General features: G+C 38.4%; 3 protein-coding genes across 3 annotated transcripts; 2 read left to right on the top strand and 1 right to left on the bottom strand.

Moving 5' to 3' along the window:
- Nucleotides 1-931: 931 nt before the first annotated feature.
- On the top strand, nt 932-2,973 carry LOC126616989 (F-box protein At5g52880). The gene is made up of 6 exons (XM_050285087.1): nt 932-1,172; nt 1,490-1,644; nt 1,795-1,888; nt 1,967-2,142; nt 2,281-2,426; nt 2,588-2,973. The coding sequence occupies exons 1-6, from the start codon at nt 988-990 to the stop codon at nt 2,711-2,713; spliced, it is 882 nt and encodes a 293-aa protein (XP_050141044.1). The 5' UTR covers nt 932-987; the 3' UTR covers nt 2,714-2,973.
- Nucleotides 2,974-3,558: 585 nt separating this feature from the next.
- On the bottom strand, nt 3,559-11,271 carry LOC126617005 (reticulon-like protein B1). The gene is made up of 6 exons (XM_050285096.1): nt 10,958-11,271; nt 9,817-9,898; nt 4,435-4,533; nt 4,197-4,338; nt 4,043-4,112; nt 3,559-3,935 (listed from the first exon to the last, which is right to left on the bottom strand). Exons 1-6 carry the CDS (start codon nt 11,148-11,150, stop codon nt 3,766-3,768), a joined length of 756 nt encoding a protein of 251 aa, XP_050141053.1. The 5' UTR covers nt 11,151-11,271; the 3' UTR covers nt 3,559-3,765.
- Nucleotides 11,272-18,744: 7,473 nt separating this feature from the next.
- LOC126616982 (membrane-associated kinase regulator 5) lies at nt 18,745-20,632 on the top strand. The gene is made up of 3 exons (XM_050285081.1): nt 18,745-19,907; nt 20,009-20,071; nt 20,156-20,632. Exons 1-3 carry the CDS (start codon nt 19,019-19,021, stop codon nt 20,242-20,244), a joined length of 1,041 nt encoding a protein of 346 aa, XP_050141038.1. The 5' UTR covers nt 18,745-19,018; the 3' UTR covers nt 20,245-20,632.
- The last annotated feature ends 5,377 nt before the right edge of the window (nt 20,633-26,009 follow it).

The raw sequence follows: 26,009 nt of genomic DNA, 5'->3' as shown, positions 1-26,009 counted from the left end.
TGCAAGTCTATAACCAAATTGGATGTTTTATTAAAAACGAAAGTAGCATCAGCGTCTGACAGTTCCATCCATAATTTAAATATAAAAATTAAGAACAAAAACATGAATGCCAAGGTGAGAGCCTCTTCATGTTTTTAACTTTCTTACTTCGCATTGTGTGATTAGTTTAGGACATCATTACTTTAGTATCCAAGTTACATTATCTTCATCTATGTAAGTGTAAACATGAAATTTTCTGCAATGAATAACAGAAACACACATGTGCAAATAATATTTGTATTAGATGAATGTTTAGGGTTACAATCTATGTGGTTTATCCTTTTAGAAGAATATTCCTCTAATTCGATCCCCAAAGTAGAATTCAATTCAAAGGCGATGAACACTTGATCTTGAATCGGGCTTGAAGTTTCTTCAAGGGCCGTCGATACTTGATCTTGAATGAAACGGGACCACAAGGAGTTTCACGTGGTGGGTCGTCTTCATCTTTGGTAGTGAATGAATCAGCACGTGCGTTTGGTGCTTGATATTTCTTAACAAGAGTGATGAGAATGCAGGTTTTCCGAGTCTTATGAGTTTGTAGTGTTTTGGAAAGTCCCCTTCTTTGTCGAGAATTACTTGTATAACACAAGAATACTGCTACAGTAGCGTTTCGTGCTAATAATACAAAGACATATTTTTTTTTTGTCAATACAACGACAAATTAACTCTCTACGTGTTTATTGTATCATTGCTATATAACGCTACTATAATGACGTGCGCCATACAAGTTGCTCTCCCAACAATCACAAGAAATTTAAATGAAAGTTGTATGGAAACTTGTTGGTCCTTCTTAGGTAGCCCAATCAAATAAGTAGAGCCCATCATATTATTGGTTGACAAAACTACCCCATCAGAGTTATTGTAATATACTAATATCTGAAGGGAACTCTTTCCCCTCTTCTCTATTCCTTCCTCCTTTATTCTCCATTGAATTTCAGGGGGAGAAGCATGTCAAAGCCACTGGAGAGATACCAAAAACTTGTCCTCAAAGAATCATTGCCCAAAATCCACAGGTACCCTTTTGCCTGCAGAGAGCTCAGCTTAATCCTCAGAGGCGCTTACAAGAAATTCCCCAAGAATCTCCAATCCCTCATCCTCCAAGACACTCTCACGGCCTTTCGTCTCCTTCCCGAGTAAGCTATTCTCCTTATCATTTCTCAAAATTCGTAACTTCTGTTTGTTCTTCTTGTGATATTTGTGAAAGATAGAGGATTTTGGCATCTGGGTTGTCTCTGTTTTTCGAATTCTGAGATAAGTGTATTCAAAATTGAAACTTCATAACAATTTGGGCTGAAAGTTTGAGATTTTGTTTGTTGTTCTTCTGTTCTAATGCAAATTGTTGATGAGGGTAATTTGGATTGAGCTGAAATTTTGTTAATTTTAGAATTTATTTCGTGTTTTCGCTTTCTGGTTGCATTGTGTTAAGTTGTTTGCTTTTCTGGGAAGCTAGAATGCAGACGCGCAATGCTGTTTTGGCAGCCCATCTCCTCCTCCAGAGTGCGGAGGCCGCGTTGCCGAAGCAAAAGAAGAATCTGGCTGTCGCAGAATACAAGAACGCAATGGTTGCTCATAAGAGGCGCACTAAAGCACGGCAAGAAGAAAAGGGTATCGATATTTTACTTTGTGTTAGCTCATATCTTAATATTTTTCGATGTTTATCGAAGTTTGTCGGTTGGAGATCATGAAATTGCTTGCTTTGATGTGTAAATCGAAGAATGTAGTCCTTGTTAAGTGTTTCGCCTCCTCTCCCTGTAGTTTCGGGTTCGACCCAGCTGCCACAAGATGTTCTTGTTCACATATTTGGGTTCCTCGATATGCAATCCTTGGCCTCTGTTGGACAAGTCTGCTGGTAATCCCAATTTCCTTCACTTAAACTGCATTTTTAATCACCAATTGGGTCTAATGCTTCTTGATTGTTTTGATGAAGGTCATGGAACATAGCGGCAAGTGATAACCATCTATGGGAGACACAATACACTACTTTCTTCGGGAATTCTGAGGATGATAAGCTGATTAAGGCTCGGAAAATTAGTGGTCGACGGGTTGAAGATGAAGAAGGGTACACACTATTTTGGAAAGAAGCCTTCAAAAGGGCATATTTAGGTATTTTCATGCTTCCCTAGAGTTTCAATTGCGCTCACACATGCGTGTGTGTGTGTGTGTGTATTTGTTCTGCTTCCTGTTGGATTGCAGGTGTGAAGTTATGAATTCTTACCATTGCCTAATCTGCTTGGATTTCAGGCAGCTCGTCGAAGAAATTGAAATCCGGTAGGGGATACTGTAGAGACTGCAACACGATTGTTTGGCTTGACAACATGAAATGTTCAAATGAACATAGGGGACAAAATTCGGAAAACCATCAAATTAAGCCCGTGTTACCTAATCAGGTATTCTCGTGCTCGTTGCTCTAGCTTTTCGGTTTTAGCTTGAGTAGGGATTCAATGAATACTGGCGGTAATGGTAGTCAATGCTAGTTACCTAGCAACGAGAACGCCATCATTCCATTTCCGGTGAGCTTACATCGATCCCGTATCTCCATCTTTTTCAGGTGGTTGAATATCTGTTGGATGATTCTATATCAATGTTATCTTCTTCAGACAGTGATAGCGATTCAGATGAAGGGCCATTTTCCAGGTTATGGGCCTACAGAAGACCCCTTAGCAAGAGTCAGTGAAACCTTTCATTTAAACCTGAATACCAGTGTGTAGAGATGCTTGATTAGGGGGGATGTGGATACGATAAAAACTTACCTATCGTATGTGTTTAGTAAACAACTTATACGTTAACTGAACTTCTTTTGTCAAACAAAATTAGGTATGTGTTTAGTAAACAACTTATACGACTTAGTATCTTTATTTCGAGTTTAGATAGTTTATACGAATCAGTATCATTTTTATTTTTAGAAACACTCTATGGAACTCGATTTGGATTTCACTCTGCCCTGTAACTCAAAAGTCACCATTTTACTCTTTAAAATTTGTCCATTTTTTACTTGTGGGCTCTTTTCTCCCTGAAACTCAAAAATTGTCCCTGGAACATATGTGCAACTCACATGTGTCAATGAATTTTATAAATCTCAACTATGCATTAACATTCAACAATAAGAAAATATTAAGTTTAAAAAAAGAAATTAAGAATTAGTCCGGTGCACCCAAATCAAACCCACATAACGGAATTAACAGAATTATGACAATGCGAAGCGAATTTTATGTTTTACGAAGTAAAATGATGATTTTTTAGTAATAAAAACAAGATAAAATTAGAATCGAGTTTGATGGGGCAAAATGAAATTAAAGTTGAGTCCTAGAGAACGACGTAACTAAAAATAAGCCAAACATAAAATTATATTCATTAGTTTGGTCGATTACTTCATCCACAAGAATCAATTCGAACATAGACGTAATATTGCCTAGGTGCTAATAGTAGACTTAGAATGTAACGTAGAAAATTAACGAAAAGTCCAAAAACACTTCCCTTTTAATGAAAAGCTATTTTTAAAGGTATAGTAAATAGTGACAATTAAAGGTAAAAATATAATTTTTCGTTAAAAGTGAACAGTACCCATAATATTTTGTTAAAACTCTCTAATAACTTTCAGATACTACTAACAGCGAAAATTCCAGGCATCCATCTAAAACGCATATATTCATTAATCTGTGTGCAACCAGACTGCATTAAAACATAACGCAGTAAGTCTAGTAAACGCTTAACGTCGGAATGATGTGTCTAATCCTTCTTCTTCTCCTTCACTGGACCCTTGGGGATTTTACTCAAAACCTTGGCATCAAACACTGCGTATTGCTTCTTAATTTCGATCCACGCCTTCTCGCCAAAGGCATCAATCTGGTCATCGTATTTCTCATAAATCACGGGCAGCGTGTGCAGCAACACAAAAACTGCAATTCAAAATTCGGGATGATGTCAATGACAGAAATGAAAGTTTCCCGAGTCTGAATTCAGAAAGGCACGAACAAAATTGAAACTGAAAAGAAACTGTCCTTACTTATGTAGAACAAGGTCAGAAAGCTGAACCATTTCCCAACCACCGACAGAATCCACAAGACGGCTATAACCTGACATAAGACGAGCGTGCAGTAATCCAGTAATAGCCTACACATACAGGGTACAGCATAACCATAAAGAAAAGATCAACTTACACCAAGGAATGCCTTCAAATCTCTCCCGGATGCAATATCCCGCAAAACATAAAATCCTTTGTTGAGTTCAATTCTCAGAGCAGAGGCAAGCTCAAGGACAGTCTTCTCGGGAATTTGAACTCTTGGGATTTGTGGTTGCGACCTGAGTTAGTAACGAAGTCAAGTCAAGACCATACGGCATTGCATCAAGGATCAAATACGCGAAAAAACAAAAAGCTAGAACACCCCAATGCCTTACTTGTTGATAAAGTTGGATGCATTGGACCACAGGTAAAAGACAGCCAGAGAAAGTATCAACAAATGGCACACCAGCGTGATTAGATGGTATTCGAGCAACAACAACAACAACAACAAAGCCTTTTCCCACTAAGTGGGGTCGGCTATATGAATCCTAGAACGCCATTGCGCTCGGTTTTGTGTCATGTCCTCCGTTAGATCCAAGTACTCTAAGTCTTTTCTTAGAGTCTCTTCCAAAGTTTTCCTAGGTCTTCCTCTACCCCTTCGGCCCTGAACCTCTGTCCCGTAGTCACATCTTCGAACCGGAGCGTCAGTCGGCCTTCTTTGCACATGTCCAAATCACCGGAGCCGATTTTCTCTCATCTTTCCTACAATTTCGGCTACTCCTACTTTACCTCGGATATCCTCATTCCCAATCTTATCCTTTCTCGTGTGCCCACACATCCCACGAAGCATCCTCATCTCCGCTACACCCATTTTGTGTACGTGTTGATGCTTCACCGCCCAACATTCTGTGTCATACAACATCGCTGGCCTTATTGCCGTCCTATAAAATTTTCCCTTGAGCTTCAGTGGCCTACGACGGTCACACAACACGCCGGATGCACTCTTACACTTCATCCATCCAGCTTGTATTCTATGGTTGAGATCTCCATCTAATTCTCCGTTCTCTTGCAAGATAGATCCTAGGTAGCGAAAACGGTCGCTTTTTGTGATCTTCGCTAGATTGCTCCGGTCATTAGTGTGGATAAGTATATAAATGGATAGAGATAGGAAAGCAAACACAAGATGTACGTGGTTCACCCAGATTGGCTACGTCCACGGAATAGAAGAGTTTTCATTAATTAATTGTGAAGGGTTTACACAAGTACATAGGTTCAAGCTCTCCTTTAGTGAGTACAAGTGAATGATTTAGTACAAATGACATTAGGAAATATTGTGGGAGAATGATCTCGTAATCACGAAACTTCTAAGTATCGGAGTGTGGTGTCGTCTTGACTTGCCTTTTCTGTCTCATAGGTAGATGTGGCATCTTCTCTGGAAGTACTCTTCCTCCATCCAGGGTGGTATCTTTAACTGGTGGAGATGCACAAGGTAATGTATCAATTTCACTTGAAGCTTACTTGTAGTTTCAGGCTTGGTCAAGCGCGATACAAACCATGTAGTAGGAGTCCCCCAAGTCGCCGAGCTAGGGGGTCTGCTGAAAGAGGTGACAGACAAGGTAAGCAATCAAAGCTCCGACTGATTGTTCACCTTCTCCCCATCTTGCAGCAGCATGAAGGATAAAGAGAAGAAAAATGAGAAGAGATGATATGGGATACTTTTGCTTTTGAAGAAGTAACTTTCCACAGGCTTATTCTTGAACTGAGCTGGAGGGTTTTCTGGTTTCCTCCAGAGTATAAGGCCGACTGAAGAATTTGAGGGTCAAAACAAGTCCATCAAATCTAGAGTACGTTCCACCCTGCTGATATGGGATACTTTTGCTTTTGACAGAGTAATGGATGTATCGGCACGTGTGCTGATACGCTTGTCTCCACATGCTTCCTTGTATCCTTCACACTTGCCCTATCTGTTCCTCAAGCAGATGCGGAATCTTCCCTGGAAACATAAGATGTTGAAGATGAGTACTCGAGAGCAATGCCAGGTAAGTAATCAGGTAAGGGGTTCCAGGCAGTCAGTTCCTGGCTGGAAGCTTGATTCCAAGTGATGACTGATTGCTCTCTTTCTCCTTGTCTTGCAGGTAAAAACAAGGCCAAAGGAAAAGACAGGGAAAAAGCATGATATGGGATACTCTTGCTTTTAACCCTGATGATATGAGATATTCTTGCTCTAGTATAGCTTGTTTGCAGAGGTATTATCGGGGGGAAAGAAAGCTGAATATTTCGAAAGGCTTCGTTGGGAGTGCCCTCTCAGATATGATGAAGGGTTGAGCATTTTTGCAGGTCTGCCTGTCCGTTGGGGATGGAGGTCGAAATATATAGGAGTCTCCCTAACAACAAGTAGTAATGCTATTCCTTTACCCTGCTTGGTCATAGCACGGTAGTGGGAGCTGCCAATTTCACATGTTTTAACTCTGTCAGAGCACTTTGAAAAAGTGGTATGTGGTATCTGGCTCTCGAGATTCGGAGAACGATGCCTCTTCGATTTTTGAGAAAGCAATCATGCTGGGGGTCTGGCTCTCGAGATTCGGAGAGCAGTGTCTCTTCGATTTTTGAGGAAGTAATCATGTTGGAAGTCTGGCTCTCGAGATTCGGGGGGCGGTGCCTCTTCGATTTTGGAGCAAGCAATCCTGTTGGGAGTGTTGTCTCGAATGTGAGTAAAGGTTGGGCATGTTTGCTAGTCTACCTTGCCACGAAGCACAAAGGTTGACACACAGGGACTTTCCAATTATCCAGCAATGATACTGTTCCTTTACCATCTCTTCGCTTTTGAGAAAGTAGTCATGTTGGGAGTCTGGCTCTCGAGATTCGGAGGACGGTGCCTCTTCGATTTTGGAGCAAGCAATCTTGTTGGGAGTGTTTTCTCGAATGTGAGTAAAGGTTGGGCATGTTTGCTAGTCTACCTTGCCACGAAGCACAGAGGTTGACACACAGGGACTTTCCAATTATCCAGCAGTGGTACTGTTCCTTTACCCTTGTGGGTAATAATATGGTAGCTAGACCTTCAAAATTTATGTGTCTAAACTTTGTTAGTGCTGTTTCTTTGCTATTCTTTTACCTTTCTTGGTCAGAGCGATGTAGTGGGAGCTGCAAGCTTCACGTGCTCAACTTTGGCAGAGAACTTTGGCAAAGTTATCTGTGGTACCCATGAGCTATTGTTGCGTGTGGGAAGTGGGTGATTGAACAGTAAGATTCATGTGCTTTCTACTTCACCAGAAGTCTTCGACAGAATGCCCATAATTTCTGCAAAGCTGAGTGTGCGTGTGACAGGTGCTGACAAGGCTAGAAAAGTAGGTGCCTCTTCGATTTCTGAGATCGGCCCTCGTGGTCTCTGAGCAGCCCAGCTTTGGAGAAAGCAAGCGCCTCTTCGATTGATTCGGAGAACGATGCCTCATCGATTTTTGAGAAAGCAATCATGCTGGGGGTCTGGCTCTCGAAGATTCTGGGAGCAGTGTCTCTTCGATTTTTGAGAAAGTAATCATGTTGGGAGTCTGGCTCTCGAGATTCGGAGGGCGGTGCCTCTTCAATTTTGGAGCAAGCAATCTTGTTGGGAGTGTTTTCTCGAATGTGAGTAAAAGTTGGGCATGTTTGCTAGTCTACCTTGCCACGAAGCACAGAGGTTGACACACAGGGACTTTCCAATTATCCAGCAGTGGTACTGTTCCTTTACCCTTGTGGGTAATAATATGGTAGCTAGACCTTCAAAATTTATGGGTCTAAACTTTGTTAGTGCTGTTTCTTTGCTATTCTTTTACCCTTCTTGGTCAGAACGATGTAGTGGGAGCTGCAAGCTTCACGTGCTCAACTTTGGCAGAGAACTTTGGCAAAGTTATCTGTGGTACCCATGAGCTATTGTTGCGTGTGGGAAGTGGGTGATTGAACAGTTAGATTCATGTGTTTTCTACTTCCCCAGAAGTCTTCGACAGAATGCCCATAATTTCCGCAAAGCTGAGTGTGCATGTGACAGGTGCTGACAAGGCTGGAAAAGTAGGTGCTTCTTCGATTTCTGAGATCAGCCCTCGTGGTCTCTGGGGAGCCCAGCTTTTGAGAAAGCGAGCGCTTCTTCGATTTCTGAGGTCGGCCTTCGTGGTCTTTGAGCAGCCCAACTTTTGAGAAAGCAAACGCCTCTTCGATTTCTGAGATCAACCCTCGTGATCTCTAAGCAGCCCAGCTTTTGAGAAAGCAAACGCCTCTTCGATTTCTGAGCAGGCGCCTCTTCGATTTCTGAAGCTCCGTCGAGTGCAGATTTTTATAGGGGCTGGCATTAAGTTCCAAAGCACACTTGAATCTCCACCAGTAGAAGCTTCATTCTTGCACTTCTAAGATCTTGATTTGTCCGACCTCTTCTCTCTTCAACACCTTTGAAAATGTCTGGCCCCTCCGACCGTCGTTTTGACTTGAACCTTGTTGAAGAGGCAGCCCCGCCTTCTCCAGACAACATATGGCGCCCATCCTTCGTCTCCCCTACTGGTCCTCTTACCGTTGGGGATTCCGTGATGAAGAATGATATGACCGCTGCGGTGGTGGCCAGGAACCTTCTCACTCCTAAAGATAACAGACTACTTTCCAAACGGTCTGATGAGTTAGCTGTTAAGGATTCGCTGGCTCTCAGTGTTCAGTGTGCAGGTTCTGTGTCTAATATGGCCCAACGCCTATTTGCTCGAACCCGCCAAGTTGAATCATTGGCGGCTGAAGTGATGAGTCTCAAACAGGAGATTAGAGGGCTCAAGCATGAGAATAAACAGTTGCACCGGCTCGCACATGACTATGCTACAAACATGAAGAGGAAGCTTGACCAGATGAAGGAAACTGATGGTCAGGTTTTACTTGATCATCAGAGATTTGTGGGTTTGTTCCAAAGACATTTATTGCCTTCGTCTTCTGGGGCTGTACCGCGTAATGAAGCTCCGAATGATCAACCTCTGATGCCTCCTCCTTCTAGGGTTCTGTCCAGTACTGAGGCTCCAAATGATCCCCCTCCGGTGCCTTCTCTTTCTGGGGCTCTACCGACTGCTGAGACTTCTCCTAAGCAACCTTTGTGAAGGCTCCCTCTTGTGTGTTTATTTTGACTCATGTATATGTACATATTTGTAGCTTATCGGGGATATCAATAAATAAGCTTTCCTTCATTTCAACGTATTGTGTTAAATACACCAAAGCCTTCTTCGCTAAGTTCTTTGAATTTTCTTTTGTTGAAGCTTGTATGTTGAAGCTTTCTGAGTGGAGCATGTAGGTTGGGGTAGTGTTCCCTTAATTTCCCGAGTGAGGAAAACTTCTCGGTTGGAGACTTAGAAAATCCAAGTCACTGGGTGGGATCGGCTATATGAATCTTAGAACGCCATTGTGCTCGATCCTGTGTCATGTCCTTCGTTAGATCCAAGTACTCTAAGTCTTTTCTTAGAGTCTCTTCCAAAGTTTTCCTAGGTCTTCCTCTACCCCTTCGGCCCTGAACCTTTGTCCCATAGTCGCATCTTCTAATCGGAGCGTCAGTAGGCCTTCTTTGCACATGTCCAAACCACCGTAACCGATTTTCTCTCATCTTTCCTTCAATTTCGGCTACTCCTACTTTACCCCGGATATCCTCATTCCTAATCTTATCCTTTCTCGTGTGCCCACACATCCAACGAAGCATCCTCATCTCCGCTACACCCATTTTGTGTACGTGTTGATGTTTCACCGCCCAACATTCTGTGCCATACAGCATCGCCGGCCTTATTGCCAACTCAAAGAAAACCCATAAAACAGTGGCACCGGCAAGCACACTTGCAGATATTTTCTTGTTCCTCCATAGGAGAACATCAGCAGCTGCAATGAAAGACCAACATTAGATCGCAATTGACAGCATTTTCTTTCCAATTTTCTTCTCTCGGGCGTTGTTCATAAACGCACAAATGGAAAACGGTGCCGGAAAATCTCTTTTCTAAGGCACATTATTAAAAACGAATCGCCATTTTCCAACTTCAAACTGAAGATGTCCATATTGCCGTATCGGAAACCCGAACAAAATAAGGAAACACGATCAATATAAGTTTATTGCATCAATTGGCAATCTCTACAGTATACACAAATCAGAAAGCACATAAACAATAAATAGTTATTATTATTTAAATCAACATATAAAAAATGCCAACCATTCTTCACCAAACCACAACCCAACCAACAAGACTCCTGCTTTGCAAGGATCAGCGACGTTCCCTCAGGTACCGTTTGGTACATGAGACGGGACAAAACAAAATGAGACGAGACGTTCCGTTCCACGTTTATTTGGCACGCCTAAAACGAATGGAACGCGCTTTTCCACGAGACGAATTTTGAATGAATTTTCGTTCCGTCTGGAACGACTGGTTCCAACATAAAATTATAACATCTCCGTCTTCTTCTTCTTCCTCCTTGTTTTCATCTGAGAGCATCTTTGCTCCCCCTCCGCTCTGTCCTGTCCCGTCCCATCCCGTTCTATTCCGACTGCATACCAAACGATACTTCAGGAACGTATATCGTACACACCCTTACCCTTAGTTTGCAAAGACACCATTTTCAGAACCCTAACCTTTTAGCCACAAAGAAGCAACATTTCTGTTGCGCCATACAACAATACAAATAAGAAGAAAAAAATCGAATGAATAAACTGAGATCAGCTCGCTCAGACGAAGATTCATGTACATTTCTCAAACTTTCAGGTCAATAATTTCAAGAAAATTTTCACTTTCTATGCAATTCAGGCGAACAAAATGATCAAGAAATCAACTTTCAGAATTTCATTTTCTTCATAATTTCCCACATTTTCCGATCAGCCCATCAAATCCATGCAAAAAAAATTATATTAACAATGTATAAACGGATTAAGAGAGGGAAAGAATATGGTACGTTTGCCGCCGCCCAAGACCTTGTGAACGGGCTTTTCCCTGCCGAAGAGCCTGAAAATCTTGGATTTGACGGCATCGCGCGCCGACGGCTTCTCGTCTTCAACCTTGGCTTTGACGGAAGCAGCGTGCTTGGACTTCTTGTCGTCGTCGGAGTCCGACGACGACGAAGAGTGGTGGTTGTAGATCTTGTCCATCAGCGATTCAGCCGTGGGCGTTGGTTTTGGCTCCGCCGTGGATCCTTTGATCGATGAGAGACGGAGAGAAATGGAAGTGTTAATTTTCCAGAGCGTTGATATCAGAGTGCCATGAATGTGTGTGTGGAAGGGTTGTTTTGTAATTTTAAGTTTTTCAGAGCGAGAAGTTAGGGAGATGAAATCTGGGCCGTTGAAGATGGTTAAGAAACCGAGGCTCAGGTGCGGGTGCTCCGAACCGACTGGTTTGGGAAATAACAGAAACCAAGGAAGGGACTACGGGGCGGAAATTCTCACGTTACGGAGCTTCTGTGATCACAGCGTGAGCGTGACCTATCCCCTTAATTAATTACTCGACATTTTTAATTACTTTTTATTGTTTTTCTAATTATGTTTCATGTTTTTAGCAATTTAAATTGTGTTGAAACCGTTGGCATTGTTATGAATGCCCACACACACACACACATTTTCAATGCTCATACAGATTGAAATTGACTTTGATGATGCAGGAGATTATATTTTCTAAAAGGGTGTTGTAAATTTTCAATGTATAATTAATGCATCAGTATTGGAGTTGCTCTATAAATAGAGCACTCCGTATGCTTTCAAAACACAGACAGAAAGAAAGAAAGATCAATAACATCATGTATTCCTCCGTCTTTTATTTGTTATCCGCTTGTGCTATAGTTTCAGTGTGACATTTTACACCTGCTTCGCTGCATTCACTAAAAATGTTATCTCTCTAATTTTTACATATACAAATTGCAATCAAATTCTAATTTTTCAAAATATTTTTATATAGAGCTATTTGTCGGTTTTTCTTTGAACTCGCAAAGAGATGTTAATTTTTCATCTGAACTTTAATTTTAGCGAACCATAAAGAAATGGACAATTAGAAAGAAAAATCTACCAATAAAAGAATATTAAATACTGGAAAGATGTCCAAATACACATTATGTAATGAATAAGAAACAATGAGGATGAGCAAAGGTTTGAGCCCAAAATGCACTGGTTTGAAGAGAAAGACCTTATTCACTAGAACATGCAATATGATTATTAGTTGCAGTTTAGTTTTTCCCACGTGGCGGTTTAGTGACTGGAGATAAATTTCAAGTTCGTATTCTACATGGTACTTCCTGGGTTCTGTTCGTTCATACTGCTGGTGAATCACACAATGTTGGTCTTGAGTAGGCTGAAATGTCTCTAAGTCTTAGAGGTGACAAATCAACCTATTGGGTTGTTAATGGATACCCATTAAGACCCATTTAGTTTGATTTCACCTTATATCATCATTATCTCTATCACTCTCACATCTATATTATGGTGATATCAAATTAAACAAGTCTTTAACGGATACTCATCTCTAAGTCTTTTTAACTTTCAGAAGACTGAATGTGACTCACCAGATAAATTATTTTTTAAAGAAAAAAAATTTAAGTATTGAAATGCCAGAACAAAAATTACTAAATGCGAAATCCGTGCAGGTATAAATTTGGTGAAAAAAAAAACTCAATTTAAAACATGTGAGCACCTGGCTGTGAGCCTGTGACAATAAACAAGTTGAGGTCGAACCGAAAAAATAAAAGGCTCCAAAATCATGTTGGTCTGGTCCAGGTGGAGGGCCTCGAGGAGGCCAACGGGGACGTCATTTGATGTTTATTGGCATAACGGTATCAAAAAACTAAGAAGCATAGACTAGTTTAGAACGGCTGTGTGATCGTCAAGTTCCATTTAAATGCAAGTTTGATAGTTTTCTTCATAATTAGAGTAATCTAAAACGTCGTGATAAGAATTGGCATGCAAGTGCAGCAAGAAATAAATTATGTACAAGTTTAGAAAATACGTAAAATAGATGCTACCGTTCAAAGTTAAGAGGTACTCACCGATTTTGAATTGATGAAACAATGATCAAGCTGTCGTAGATGTTTTTGCGAGGTTTTCGACGTGAGACATGCCTCAACATTGCGGTGGCGGATTAGGTCTAGATTAAAATCCATTGCCCTGCAAAAGGCTTGTTGCTTCCGGAAGAGAAATGTTTAGGAAGAAGAGTTGCCAATCTGGCCCAGTCATATGGGAGAAAAGGAGAATTTACCTAAAGCCTATAGTTGTTATAGAATAACGGAACCTCACAGAAGAATATGATTTATCTCTTTCTTCTCCCATTTGATTTAAGTTTTAACCAACCACACAACTAGCTAGATAATCCATTTTGTTTATTTGGATGGTTTGAACCTGAAAGCAGTGTGTTGAGGACGGAACAGCTCTAACTACCATAGTAATTCGCTACGTCCAGTAGACGACGACAAATTTTTTTTTTCTTCAAGTAAATAGACGACAATTGTTGATAATAAAAATATTTCGCATTTGCTAACACATTTCGTTTCATTTGGATCAAAATTGAAAAGAAATTGAAAATGATGAAAGTAGGTCTCATTGACCCAAGCCCATGAAATCTGTTGGGATCAATAGCATTGAGGAGAGTTATCTGGGTCGCCGACCCAAAGTTTAAATTTTGCCAGATAACCTTTGTAGCCCATTCAACAAAATTCAAAAGGCCAATAGAAGCTCTTGGCTGCCTGGTTTAGGCCGATCCAAAGCTTTCTTCTTCTTTTTTTTTTTTTTTTTTTTAAACTTAACTTCTTCAATCATTTTTTAGATAAACTAATTTCTTCAATCTTTGGGTTCCACGCAACTGGTTTATTAAGTAAATCGACTTGGCTAAGTGTAGTAACGACTCACGAGGGTGGATGAAAGTAGGTTAGGTTCATAGTTCGAACCCCTTACCATAATAACCAAAAAAAGTAAAGTGTGTAGATTAAGGACTTGTTTGAACGTATTTTTAAAATGACTGAAAGTGATTTTAGATAAAATATTTTTGGCCTAATAACATACTGGTGTTTCTTGTAGTAAGCACTTCAAGCTTTTTCACTTTCACTTTTACCAAGGATTGGTTCCACTAACATTTTCACCAAAAGCTCCCAAAAGAGCTTTTAACTTTTCTAAAAACACTTTCAAACGAGTCATAAGTTCAAATTCAGGCGCCTTAACATGACAAATTAAACATGGATTTTGCAAGTGAACATCACCATCATTAGGTAAAACACCAATTAAACATGAAAACCCCACCAACAACTAAGTTTCTTCGAGGCATAATTTGACCAGCCAACCGCATATGAAATTCTTAGGCAGACCAATGAGCTTTCTTTCACCGACTCAGAAACCCAACAGCCAAACGCACAATAACCAAACGAGTACAGAAAAAACCCTAAAAAGTCAAGCTAAGCTCTTGAGAAGTGAGTGGAAAAGAGAGTTTGGATGGGGACTGGTTTGATTCACCTGAGATGACAACAAGAAAGAAATTGAACATCTGATCATGGGTGGGGTTCACCTTCTTTGCTTTTAAACAAAAATGCAAAACCCAACACAAAGATGTGTATAATCATGGTGATTTGAATCCTCTTCCAAACTTTACTGTTCGAAGTTTAAGAATAAGAAAATTCTTGATTTTTGTGAAAATGATATCAGAATTCTTAATTTGTATGAGATGTGACAGCGAAATGAGTTAACAAGGACCGTCAGATTTAATTTGAGTAGTCCGAATTATTTGGTTTTTTTGCTCCGGACAGTGAGATCCAAAGAGAATCTATGTCCTATAAAAATTATATGTTGTATCTAAGTATGAGATAATTCTAATTTTCTAGTTATCGAATTTTGATTTTTGTATTTTTGAACAAAGATCTAATACTTGAAAAATCAGAAGTATCTCACACTCCAGAATATTGCATACTCTTTTTTTTTTTAACTTTATAGTACCTATAGACATTAACTGTTGACATTTTTAAGTCATTGGATCAAATCCGATGGTCACCAATTAACATTTTAATGTCGTTAGATTTTATTTAACGGTTAAACGTGAAGCGATATGGTACTTAACGACCTTATGGTATTCAAGAAAAATACATCATGACATGGGAGTTTCGCTTGTGATTTGGAGTGCAGAATAATGTGATTTGACCAAAAAAATTACCCCTCACAAAGTGTGTGACAATACACGACCTCATGCATAGGAATTGTTCTGGTGGGTTGGGGTGCAGAATCTTACAAGTTTAGGACAGCATAATTAAAAAATAGGACTAATATATTCTTCCCTATTCTAATAAGTATGTGTCATGTTAATAACAAAAATGTTGTGATTTAATCATGATTAGTAAAAATATAGCCTTTTCTATTATGTCGTGAACATTGCAAATCACACGTTTTGACATACGTTTTTTATATTTTATTTCTAGAGTTCACTTCATAGTGTATTTTAACAATTTAAACTGTCTACATTTTAGTTTATCTTTCATAAATCATTATTCTTGAAAAAAAAAATAGACAAATTCAAAACCATTATGACATTCGTTTGTAGTGAAGAAAATAAACGAATACGATTCTACAAAAAACATTATATTTAATTTAACAATCATATGGTTTCAAATTTGGTTGATTTTTCATAGATATGATCTTTGAGATGATATATTATTTAATAGTTGAAATATATTACAGAGTGAGTTACACTAAAACGTGTGTCAAAATGTATGTCAAAAGCGCTGAAAATTGAGAGGGAGACTGGTTTCGGTGGAAGCAATTTTAGGACCACATGATGCAGAAGTTTGGTTCATATCTTTGTGAAAAGCTTAAAGCTAGAATTTGAAGGGCAGTGAAATTAGTGTAGCTTCGGACTACAAACATGACAAGAATATGCTTAATTACCATATAAATTAAAGCCAATGACAAAGAATTTGGCACTTGGAGCATCCGATCCAACATGTCCCATTCCTCTTAAACCAACCAATTAGAATTTCTTTACTTCACATGGTCGGAAAGATTATATAAAACAAAGTCATGTTTTGCAGCTCATGCTATACAACTTTTTATATTTCAAAAAACTATGTTATGTTATGCACTCGCTACTTTAATGACTTTTACATACTATAGATAGAAACGTAAATTAATCTATTCATAAATTAGAGTTGTAATTGTATCGATTTTTTAACGCTTTTTTTCCTCCTCTTTATTCTTCATTGGACGGTTCGGATGGACTTCATCGATCTTTACCAAGTAAACTAGAAAATGCTCTATCACATCGAGATGTCTATCCGGTTTTCCGTCTCCAATGAGGTGAAGAATATTTTAAACACCTATTTATATTGTATTTTTTGGGACCCTTCATCTTGCGTCGTTCCAACAACCGGCGGAGAGCACCTTAGTATGCGATTGAAGTTGTTAACGTGTCGATTTTTTAAGCCAACATTTTCGCTGAAAAGAATTTAAAGGATCACCTTGCATACCCTAATGAGTATTCATATTCAAAGAAAGCATATTATTGAGCGACTATCTATGACAGAGAAACTTAACTCAAATCGAAAATGTCTCTGTGTCGATATCTTATATCAATTTGAAGATTTTGGTACAACAATTAATGAAAGAGGAAAATAAGTGAAGGACATTTCTCCGTAGTATTCTGCAGAATGCAGCCCTGAATGATCCAACAGATTGGCCAAGAGTCCAACACCACACAAAACCAATTTTACAAGTCAAACCTTTTACTGCAAAAACTTGAACACTCCCCCTCCAAATTTGCTTTCCGGCCATAAAAAATTAAAGACTTTGGACCCTCTCTTTAGTCTTTAAGCAGAAGAGAAGCGTGCCCCATCTGCACACCAATGCCTTGCCTTGTAAAGAACCCTAATTCTCTGACCTCTCTCTCTCTCTCTCTCTGCAAAAGCAAAGTTAAAGCCATTGGAGTCCTTTCTTTTTGGCCTTTTCTCTTTCATTTTTCTTTCTCTTTTCTCTCTTTTCTGTCTTTCTTTTTGGAAGTTTCTCGTCACCATCCTCCATGGCCAAACATCCAATGCAGAAGTAGGAGAATTTTTTACAACGTTGGAAACACGGACGGATATACATGTGTCATAATATAAATGGTTGAAATTCTTTTTTAAGTGTTTAACAACTTATATTATGACATTTTATGAATCAGATCGTGTTTCTGACACACTGAAATTTATTTTCAGAAGTAGGACTTGTTAGATTGGGAACTACACCTTGTACTCAATTCACCATCAAGCTCTTCTCCAATAAAGTTCCAAAAAGATCATTTAACCAAGCTCGTTTAACTTTACTCTGTTTTTTTTTTTCCACAAGGGAAAAAAGATCATTTGACCAAATATATTTATAAATTTCAACACCTTTGTGTTAGTTTATCTTCTTTGTTTGGTATTTTTATCTTCATGAAATCAACTTTAAAACAAAATTCAAGGGCTTCATTTGCATTGTGAACGACTTATAACTCAGTTGGCCATGCTCATGTCAACGTTAAGACGACGAATTATAGTTTTTTTTTCCAAACAACACAACTAATCTTAAAAAAACCGCAACTAAAAAGAATAGAGAAGAATAGTGCTAGACACACATTCTTTTTTATCTCTCATATACTTTTTATAAATTTCTATAATTTAATTTTTATAAACTTATTTTATTCGACTGTCGAAAAAAATTGAATTTTTATAATAGAGGAAAGTATAGAGGGACTCGTGGTCCACTTGTGCAGCAAACAACAAAAACATCACGTTGTGGTCGAAAGTTTCTGCAAATGAAAGTTCAAAGTTCAAAGTCATGCGACGGAGCGTGGGGGCCAGCAATTGAATGAGAGAAAACCTCTGCGTCATCTCTTCACCAAAAGTTCTGAAAATCAAACCTCCATTTTTTTTCATAAAACAGTGTATGAATCTGTACATACACGTATGACCTACACCTCTCGATTCTGAAACGTTTCTCAGAGCATCCCTTCATAATACAAGAATCCAGATATTCGTCGGATTTTTTTGTAAGGATTCCAGAAATTCGTAAATTATATCCGTTTATCGTTTTTTGTACGGTCGGAAATTATTTTAAATATTTTTATTTAAAATTAAATATAAAAAATACCTGATAAAAACTGATTGTACAATGTACGATGAACGGACATGATTTACGGATCTCTATAATCATCACCAAAAGGATTCGGAGAGGATCTTGTTGAATAAAACAAGAACATGTGAACTTAGGTGCCATAAGTGGCTAGTTTAGGATTCGAATCTTGTGTGATTTTAGTATTAAAGGCTCAAGTTTTTCAGATAAAAATAGAGCGAAATTTTTTTTCAGTTTATTCATTGAGCCATTTTGTTAAACAATTGACGAATTATATCAAGAGAATTTGTTGAGTATTTTCCATGTAACCTGTTGAGATATGTTTACCAAGTTACATTAAACACATCCAGAGAAGCATCTGTAGACCTTTAATGTACATTTTATGAACTATGAGTAGTTCGATTCTAATGTGCATCCGTCTCTCTGCGTACAACTACTCTTATCAATAAAACAAAATATAAATAAAAGGTTCATAAATAAAATTTACATATTTTTATTTTATTAACATAACACGGTATATATGACCATCCAAGTTTTTCTCAAATCATAGGCCAAGCCTATCGATTCTGTGCTATCGACTGTTGGTGTGTACTTTTAGAATCACGTAATCAAGCCATGTAAACAAAAACAGAGAACCTACCAAATACAAAAAGAAAACAAAAAGCAATCTCTCTCTCTCTAAAAAGCAAAAGAAAAGCTTGTGTCCTCCCTCTCTCTCTCTCTCCTCTGTTTTCGATGCTGCAAACGCAACGCCATAAAACGAAGTGAAATTTTTAAATAAAGCACCTCTTTATTTCACTAATTTCTTCACGTTACCCTCCTCTCCCTGTCACTCACTCCTTCCTCGTATAAAACCCATCGAAACCCTACCCGTCTCTTAAACCCCCATCCGTCTCTCTCTCTCTCTCTCCTCCATAGCCATGGAAACTCTCTACTTCCTCAAGTTCTGGAAACCCAATGCCTCCACCGCCACACCTCCAAAATCTTCCGTAGCTAAAGAAAACGACGTCGAAGAAGAAGAAGATTCTTTCTTCGACTTGGAATTAAGTTTCGACCTCATCCAAACCCCACAAGAAAACATCTTCGAATCCAAACCAAAATCAAACACCTCGGACAAAACAGCCGGCAAACCAACCCTTTCTGTGTCCACCTCCGATCCGATTTCCAAAAGAAAAATCCTCCCGATCGAGCCAGTTTCCAAGCCTCCTCAGTCCCCCATCGCTCTCCTTAAATCCGCCCCAAAGTTCGGAGCTTTAATGCTCAAAAAACCCAGACAGAAAACCGAGAAAAAAACAGGGGAAAAAGCAGAGCCGGAGGTTTCGATGGAGTCCCACAAGCAGAAAACCAAAGTAGTAATTGCGAAACAGCTCGCCGGAGAAGAGGCTCAAAACCCACCTAAGCTCACCCGAGAAAACAGCTCCATGAGAAGCGGAATCGGATTGCAGAATCCGAGGCTGGAAGACCCGAAAACAGAGAGATTTTCCAAGGATGTTTTGCAGAAGTACCTTAATCTGATCAAACCTCTGTACTCGAAGGTTTCCAGGAGGTCTACCGAGAAGGTGAAACCTTCTGTAGACTCACCGACGGCGTCGCCGGCGATGCCGATATTCTCTATGTGTTCGCCCAAAAAGGACAAACAGGGGAACTTTCCGGCGGGATTTAGAGTTGTCTCTAAGAACTTGGGGAAGAGCAAGTCGGCCACGGCGATGGTGGCGCCGCCGGTGCAACGGAGGGACGATTCCTTGCTGCTGCACAACGATGGGATTCAGAGCGCCATTCTGCATTGCAAGAGATCGTTCAACTCTAGAGGTACTGAGAGTTTTAAAATTAAAGGTTTCAAATTTTCATTCGTATTTTACTAAAATTAATGATGTTTATTAATTAATTTCGAATGTTTAATTTGGTTTCAGATTCTTTGTCTTCGTTGTCACGATCAACCAGTGATTCCTCCTCTACGAAATCATATTCTACAGGTGGAAATCACTTTGTTTTTTTCGAACAAATCAAGTGAAATTTCAAATTTTAAAAATTTACAGAAATTTTAACGTATTTTGCAGATTGTTCTCTGTTGTCGCGGTTTGCAAGTGAATCCCAGGACAAATCAGCAAGAAACTCGATCGAGGATGGGTACAGTGCTGAAATCTGAACCTTTGTTGGATTTTAATAGATAAAACGCGGGAAAAGCAGGGGAACCATGGCACTCTGTTCTCTCTGTGCTTCTGTAAAAACCACGGAAGAAATGAAAAGGAAAATATAAGGTTAGGTTAGGGTTGTCTTTGGTATTCTAGCTTCTAGGGTTTTTAGCTATGATGACGGGTGAGCACAGCATATGGGGTTCGCCTGTTCTAGTCTGTAAAGTGGTGTCATGATGAAAAAACTGAAGAAAAACAAAACAAAAAAATCTGAGATTTTGGGGATCTTTTTTGGTTTAGGGTTTCTGCTCTGAAGCAGCATCATGTTGCGTTTGAAATGAATGTGTGATGAAAGAAAATGTGTTTAAATCAATCAGAAGGATGTGTGACATTATTTTCTGAGTTCTCTGAGATTTTGATTTGACTCGGCAAGTTGGCATCTTTTGGTTTGGTTTTTTGTTTGGGAAAGGAATTCTTACTTTCTACCTAATTCTCATGCCCTGTATCTTGAAATTTAATTCAACGGTTAAAATTAATATAATTTTTAATGAGATTTTTTTGTTTGTAGACGTTAGAAATTTTTTTAAAGGTCTGGATTTGTGGATCTTGAGGGAAGGAATCAGATCCCTTTCCTTTTGTTTGGGGATTTCACTTTCCAGGAGAATTGAAAGAGGATGGAATCAGATGCTTGTTTTTTAATTCCTCATAAAATCTGGTAGTTGGAAATTAATTTTGGTTGTTGCCTGTATTAGTCTGGCTATTGAACGGACGTTCGTTTTGTTGCTATGTCATTCATAAAGTTTCGATATTATTGGGTCCAAAGTAACATGTAAAGAATTATTGTACGTGTGTAAGTTGTGTAAGTTATGAAATGAGGCCTACAAGTAAGTTGTATTGGATAGAATCAGATGCTTGTTTTTTAATTCCTCATAAAAACTGGCAGTTGGAAATTAATTTTGGTTGTTGCCTATAATAATCTGGCTATTGAATGGACGTTCGTTTTGATTCTATGTCATTCATAAAGTCTTGATATTAATGGATCCAAAATGATGTAAAGAATTGTAGCATGTGTGCAAGTTATGAAACGAGGCTTATAAGTAAGTTGTATTGGATGAAATTTTGAATCTTTAAGAAACATACTAGGGAAGTTTAGCGGCCTCGTATGCTACACGTCACTAAAAAAACTTAAAATTTAAGAAACAAGAGCATATGAGCATGTGAAGGGTGTGAATTAATTGTCTCACGTTCAGAAGTTTAGAAGGAATGAAATATGAGTGTGCCAAAGAAATGAAGATTTATGATCACCACTAACCTGGGGAAAATTTGGTTAATTCGATCCCGACAGCATTTTTTCTTTTTATAAATATAAAGTGCTTTTGAATTGCGAAAGAAGCATTTTATTTGGCTTTTATTAAAATCTGACTTCGTTTCAAAGTGAACAAAAGAAAAGCATTCAGAAGGTGGCAGATGCTGACACTCTCTCCCCCAGTCTCTCTGGCCACCCATCCCATCTGGTTATGGTAGCTGGGTTGGCTGGAGAGGAGAGATTCAATTCAACTTTTGACTGACTGTTGCAGCAGTAGAAGGGCTATGCGATCATTGGCACAACAAAAAAGTTATTTTTTTTGCAATTAAAAAGTTAAGATTCAAGTTGTGAAAATAATTTTTTTTGTAAAATAAAAGTAAACTGTGTACAATTGAGACTCTCGCAAAACGAAGAGTCTTGTTAAGTTGAGATCGTCATTTTTTAATTACAAATTCTCCCTTTCCAAAGTTTTACATGCATTTTACTGTATTCTTCCTAAGTTCTACCCGTAGTTTTATCTGTCCGCAGTTATATTGAAAGGAGTCTAAACCTCCTATAATCCTAAAGTAATATCCCGCTCACTGCACCACTTCAGCTAACTCTAAGAGCTTCTCTACGTGTAGATTTTGAGTCTAAAATTGAGGACTACATAATTTATTATTAGAATTCATGATCGAAATTATAACAAACTCGAAATTTTTTCTTCTTTCCTAAGCTATACTAGTAGTTTTACCTGTCGCGGTTATTTAAAGAGGAGTTGAACTCTAAACCTCCCATAATCCTAACATATTACCCCTCTCATCGCGCCACTTCAGCTAACCCTAAGAGCTTCTCTACGTCTAGATTTTGAGTCTAAAACTGAGGACTATAGAATTTAATGTTAGAATTCATGATCGAAATTATAACAAACCCTCAAATTTATATAAAAATCATATCAGTAAATCGAAAGGAGCAAGGCATGCACTTGCACTGCAGTTCAAACACATAATTATGATGAGCAAGAAATGCCAAAAAAGACACCAAAATTTGTGGCCCCAAAATTCCATCGGAGACACGAATGCAATCACGGTGAACCACATTGCAGACATGCCAAAGAAGAAAATATGACAAAAAACAAAAAGGAAACCACAGAGCTCGGGCACCAATAGATTTCAACTTCACAGTTGAGACCATTATCTAGTCACAAGTTAAGTGAGGCTGACTTACATGAAACGAGAACGTGAAGTTGTCGGTGTTCCATACCAATTATGCGATATCATGTGATAAAAGAAATGAGAAATTGTGGTAGATTTGAGAGACTATCATCTTCACGTTCCTCAGTTTCATGTAGTCCTTTAGAGGTACCCTACTTTCTAATGCCGGTTTCAATTAGACCAAAATTATCTATGTTGAGTTGTCTTCAACTCACCCAATTCATTCCACTAAATGAATATGCATCTGCAAAGGAGGATAAATCCTAAAGTTATTGTTTTTTTTCGACATGATATAAAGTAGCGTAAATACATTGTTCTATCTTTTTTTAAAACTATTTTAAGGAGGGATCTTTTTATAAATTTCGCACAGCATCTTCAAAATCTCAGAGATGGCCCTGAGTACAGATAGTTTTGTTAGTGCATTTCTAATGGTTTAGGCAAAGAAAATAGGCAAAATTGTACTACAAAGGTTGACGTGTCTTCTATTTTTTTTTTTCCTTTCTCCACATAAAATAGTGACAAGGCCTCATCTGCCTATAATTGGGTCTAGGCAAAATTTGCCTACCCAATTGACTACATCATTGGAGCTACTCATTTGCGTACTCCGTTGAAGATGCTTTTGCACTTATTCACAATGGTAAGTGCCATGTACCTACGTGCAAACTACACTAACACAATTGTTATAAATTTATTGAATTATGGTTGACAAAATGCTCGACGCAATGTGAACACAATACAAAACACCACAAAATCGATTTTTAGATTGTGTTTCTTGGTACTCTTACAAGTATTCCAAGTTCTCTAAGACAAGATAGTAGCGATGGTATATTATGGTTAGTATTTTAGAAACTTCAACGAAAAACTCTCAGTACTATTCATTTTAACGAAAAATCATATTTTTACATTAAAAAGTTAATCGTGATACTATTCACTTTATCATTTATTTTGTCCTTATCGTTAAAACTCAAAGTTTCCAAATCTTTTTCATTTGTATTTTAGGTGGGCTTCATATTTTTAAACAATATATTAACTCCTAACTCCTGAGTGCCTAAATTAGGACAAAAGAAGAGTTGATAAGTCGAGGCAAATGCTACTGTTCACTGCATCTGCACAAGTTGGAGCAGCAGAAAGACATGATTCAGTTTAAGTGTTTCAAGAAATGTGATTAATTATATATACGCAGATGAATGCAATGCACCACGAAACACCACACAAACGGACACCCGACACCATATTTTCAACCGAGGACAATTAGATTTGCTGTGTTTCCTCCACAGATATCGTGTCTGGTGATAATATATAAACTTCTGGGACAATATTAGCACCAAATAATCTTGACAATTTCTTCTACGGTTCGTTAACCTGACACACAGTGACATGAAAATAACTGATTTCGTGTCAACCTATTGGCGAGTCAGGTCGTTATCAGATCACCTGTTAACAAGTCAAGTCGTTATCAGGTTACTCGTTAAGAACCAGATAAGATATTATTTGCCATATCTAGACATTATGCATGACAACTTCTTCCATGACCCGTTAACCTGACACAACCTACTAAAGAATTGGGTCATTATCGGCTCACTTGTTAAGAACCAGTTAAGATAACGAATTTAGTATGAACGAACTGTTAAGATAATAGGTATGATACAAAAATGATGAACACGATAAACTATTGCGTTAGGTCATTAGCATCCGTGTCTATGATCATGTCATGTGAGCTCATTTTCCAACTTTAGCTTTCTTTTTAGGGTAAATCAACATTCTTAGGAAACATTAGGATTCGAATTAGATTTCTTTTGCTGCAGTTCATTGGATCTGTCTCAATCATCGGCCAAGCTTTCCGGAACGTTCAAACAATATCAAAGTACCGGCTCGTGCTTCAGACAATCTATACACAATGTCAAAGTACCGGCTCGTGCTTTAGACCGTCTATACATATAAAATTGTAATTTGTAGAAAAGAACGACTCCTTCCAATAAAAAACCCAAGCACAAGCAAAATTTTATTAAAAATAAACGGTCAAAATTGAATTAAAAATTTCTATTTTCTAGTAAATGTAAAGCCGGACTACTCAGAACTCACCCAACAACTCTAAACCACTTGAAGTCGAGAATGAAAATAGCATCGAATTATGTACCTGGCAACCCAAACTGTTAAGGCCCGGACAATCATTTTTCTCTGTTTTTTGAAGGTTCCGAAAAAATCATTACAGCCCAGTGGAGAGGTATAATTAGGCCGAAATCTTTTATTTGGGCTACTTCATGGGTCTACTTGAAACCAAAATTTAAACAAGGGCATAACCTGAAGGTTTTTTTTAGTTAAAATGATTTTTGAGATTGACATAAATTATAACTCCTTGTTTAAGTATTTGAGATTTAAAATCGATAGAATTGGTCATTCAGTTCGTCCACCATCAATCATTTTGGTCATTCCGTAAAAATCTTTGTTAAACTGAGGATTTTTTTCACGAAAGTGAAGGGGTTGACTTGACAAAAATACTTTTAATTTAACGGAGACTTTTAATGAAATGACAAAATGAGGCGATGAACAAACTCAGTGATCACTTCTATCGATTTTAAATATCATGGATTAAAATAAATAGTTATGTCAATCTTAGAGACCATTTTAACTAAAGAGCCTAACCATAATGGTTAATGACAAGCTATAAGATTTTGAAACCATCAATCATAACAATATGCAATTGAATTCAATATTATTAACACTTCAAACCACTTTCGAATCACTAATCACAAACAAAGAATATTAGATAGGAAAATTAATAACGGACTACATTGTACAGCTGCAAAATGTCTCATATCTCACAAAACAATCTAAAAATGAAAAATGAATTAAACAGTATACGTATGAAGTATCACTTGCAGACAATATTTTGCACCGACTGCGTTGCAAGAACGATTTCCATGGTGCAATTCAGCTGAGCAGACCTCTTCTCGATCACCTTTATCAAATGTATCTTCCCCTCCAATCTAGAAGTGGACGTAACCAGAATAATCCCCGAGCTAATATCACTCGCTAATTGAGAATTACCCTTCAACTCATTCGAACTTAAGTACAGAGAGATGTCCACCTTTTTAGTCGATAGAGCCCTGGCATGGGCCTCGTACACTTAAGTCTGTCCAATTTTTGTTCCCCTGTAATCGAACTCAACAATTCCATCCCCGTACTTGAAGTGTCCAAAGTTGGTGTTCTTCACACCAAACTGAACATCCATTACAAGGTTAAATGAAGGGCTCGTCACACTGCCAACGTATTTTGCAAG

The sequence above is a fragment of the Malus sylvestris genome, chromosome 1, assembly GCF_916048215.2.
Source record: "Malus sylvestris chromosome 1, drMalSylv7.2, whole genome shotgun sequence".
Taxonomy (NCBI): Eukaryota; Viridiplantae; Streptophyta; class Magnoliopsida; order Rosales; family Rosaceae; genus Malus; species Malus sylvestris.
This window is presented reverse-complemented; position numbering and strand designations above follow the sequence as displayed.

Coding starts and splice junctions, on each gene's coding strand:
- LOC126616989 (XM_050285087.1), top strand. CDS start 988: ATGTCAAAGCCACTGGAGAGATACCAAAAACTTGTCCTCAAAGAATCA. Junction 1,645..1,794: donor AGCACGGCAAGAAGAAAAGG/GTATCGATATTT, acceptor CTCTCCCTGTAG/TTTCGGGTTCGACCCAGCTG. Junction 1,889..1,966: donor TCTGTTGGACAAGTCTGCTG/GTAATCCCAATT, acceptor GTTTTGATGAAG/GTCATGGAACATAGCGGCAA.
- LOC126617005 (XM_050285096.1), bottom strand. CDS start 11,150: ATGGACAAGATCTACAACCACCACTCTTCGTCGTCGTCGGACTCCGAC. Junction 4,534..9,816: donor GTTTTATGGGTTTTCTTTGA/GTTGGCAATAAG, acceptor GTTGTTGTTGTT/GTTGCTCGAATACCATCTAA. Junction 4,113..4,196: donor ATTTGAAGGCATTCCTTGGT/GTAAGTTGATCT, acceptor GTCTTATGTCAG/GTTATAGCCGTCTTGTGGAT.
- LOC126616982 (XM_050285081.1), top strand. CDS start 19,019: ATGGAAACTCTCTACTTCCTCAAGTTCTGGAAACCCAATGCCTCCACC. Junction 19,908..20,008: donor GAGATCGTTCAACTCTAGAG/GTACTGAGAGTT, acceptor ATTTGGTTTCAG/ATTCTTTGTCTTCGTTGTCA. Junction 20,072..20,155: donor TACGAAATCATATTCTACAG/GTGGAAATCACT, acceptor CGTATTTTGCAG/ATTGTTCTCTGTTGTCGCGG.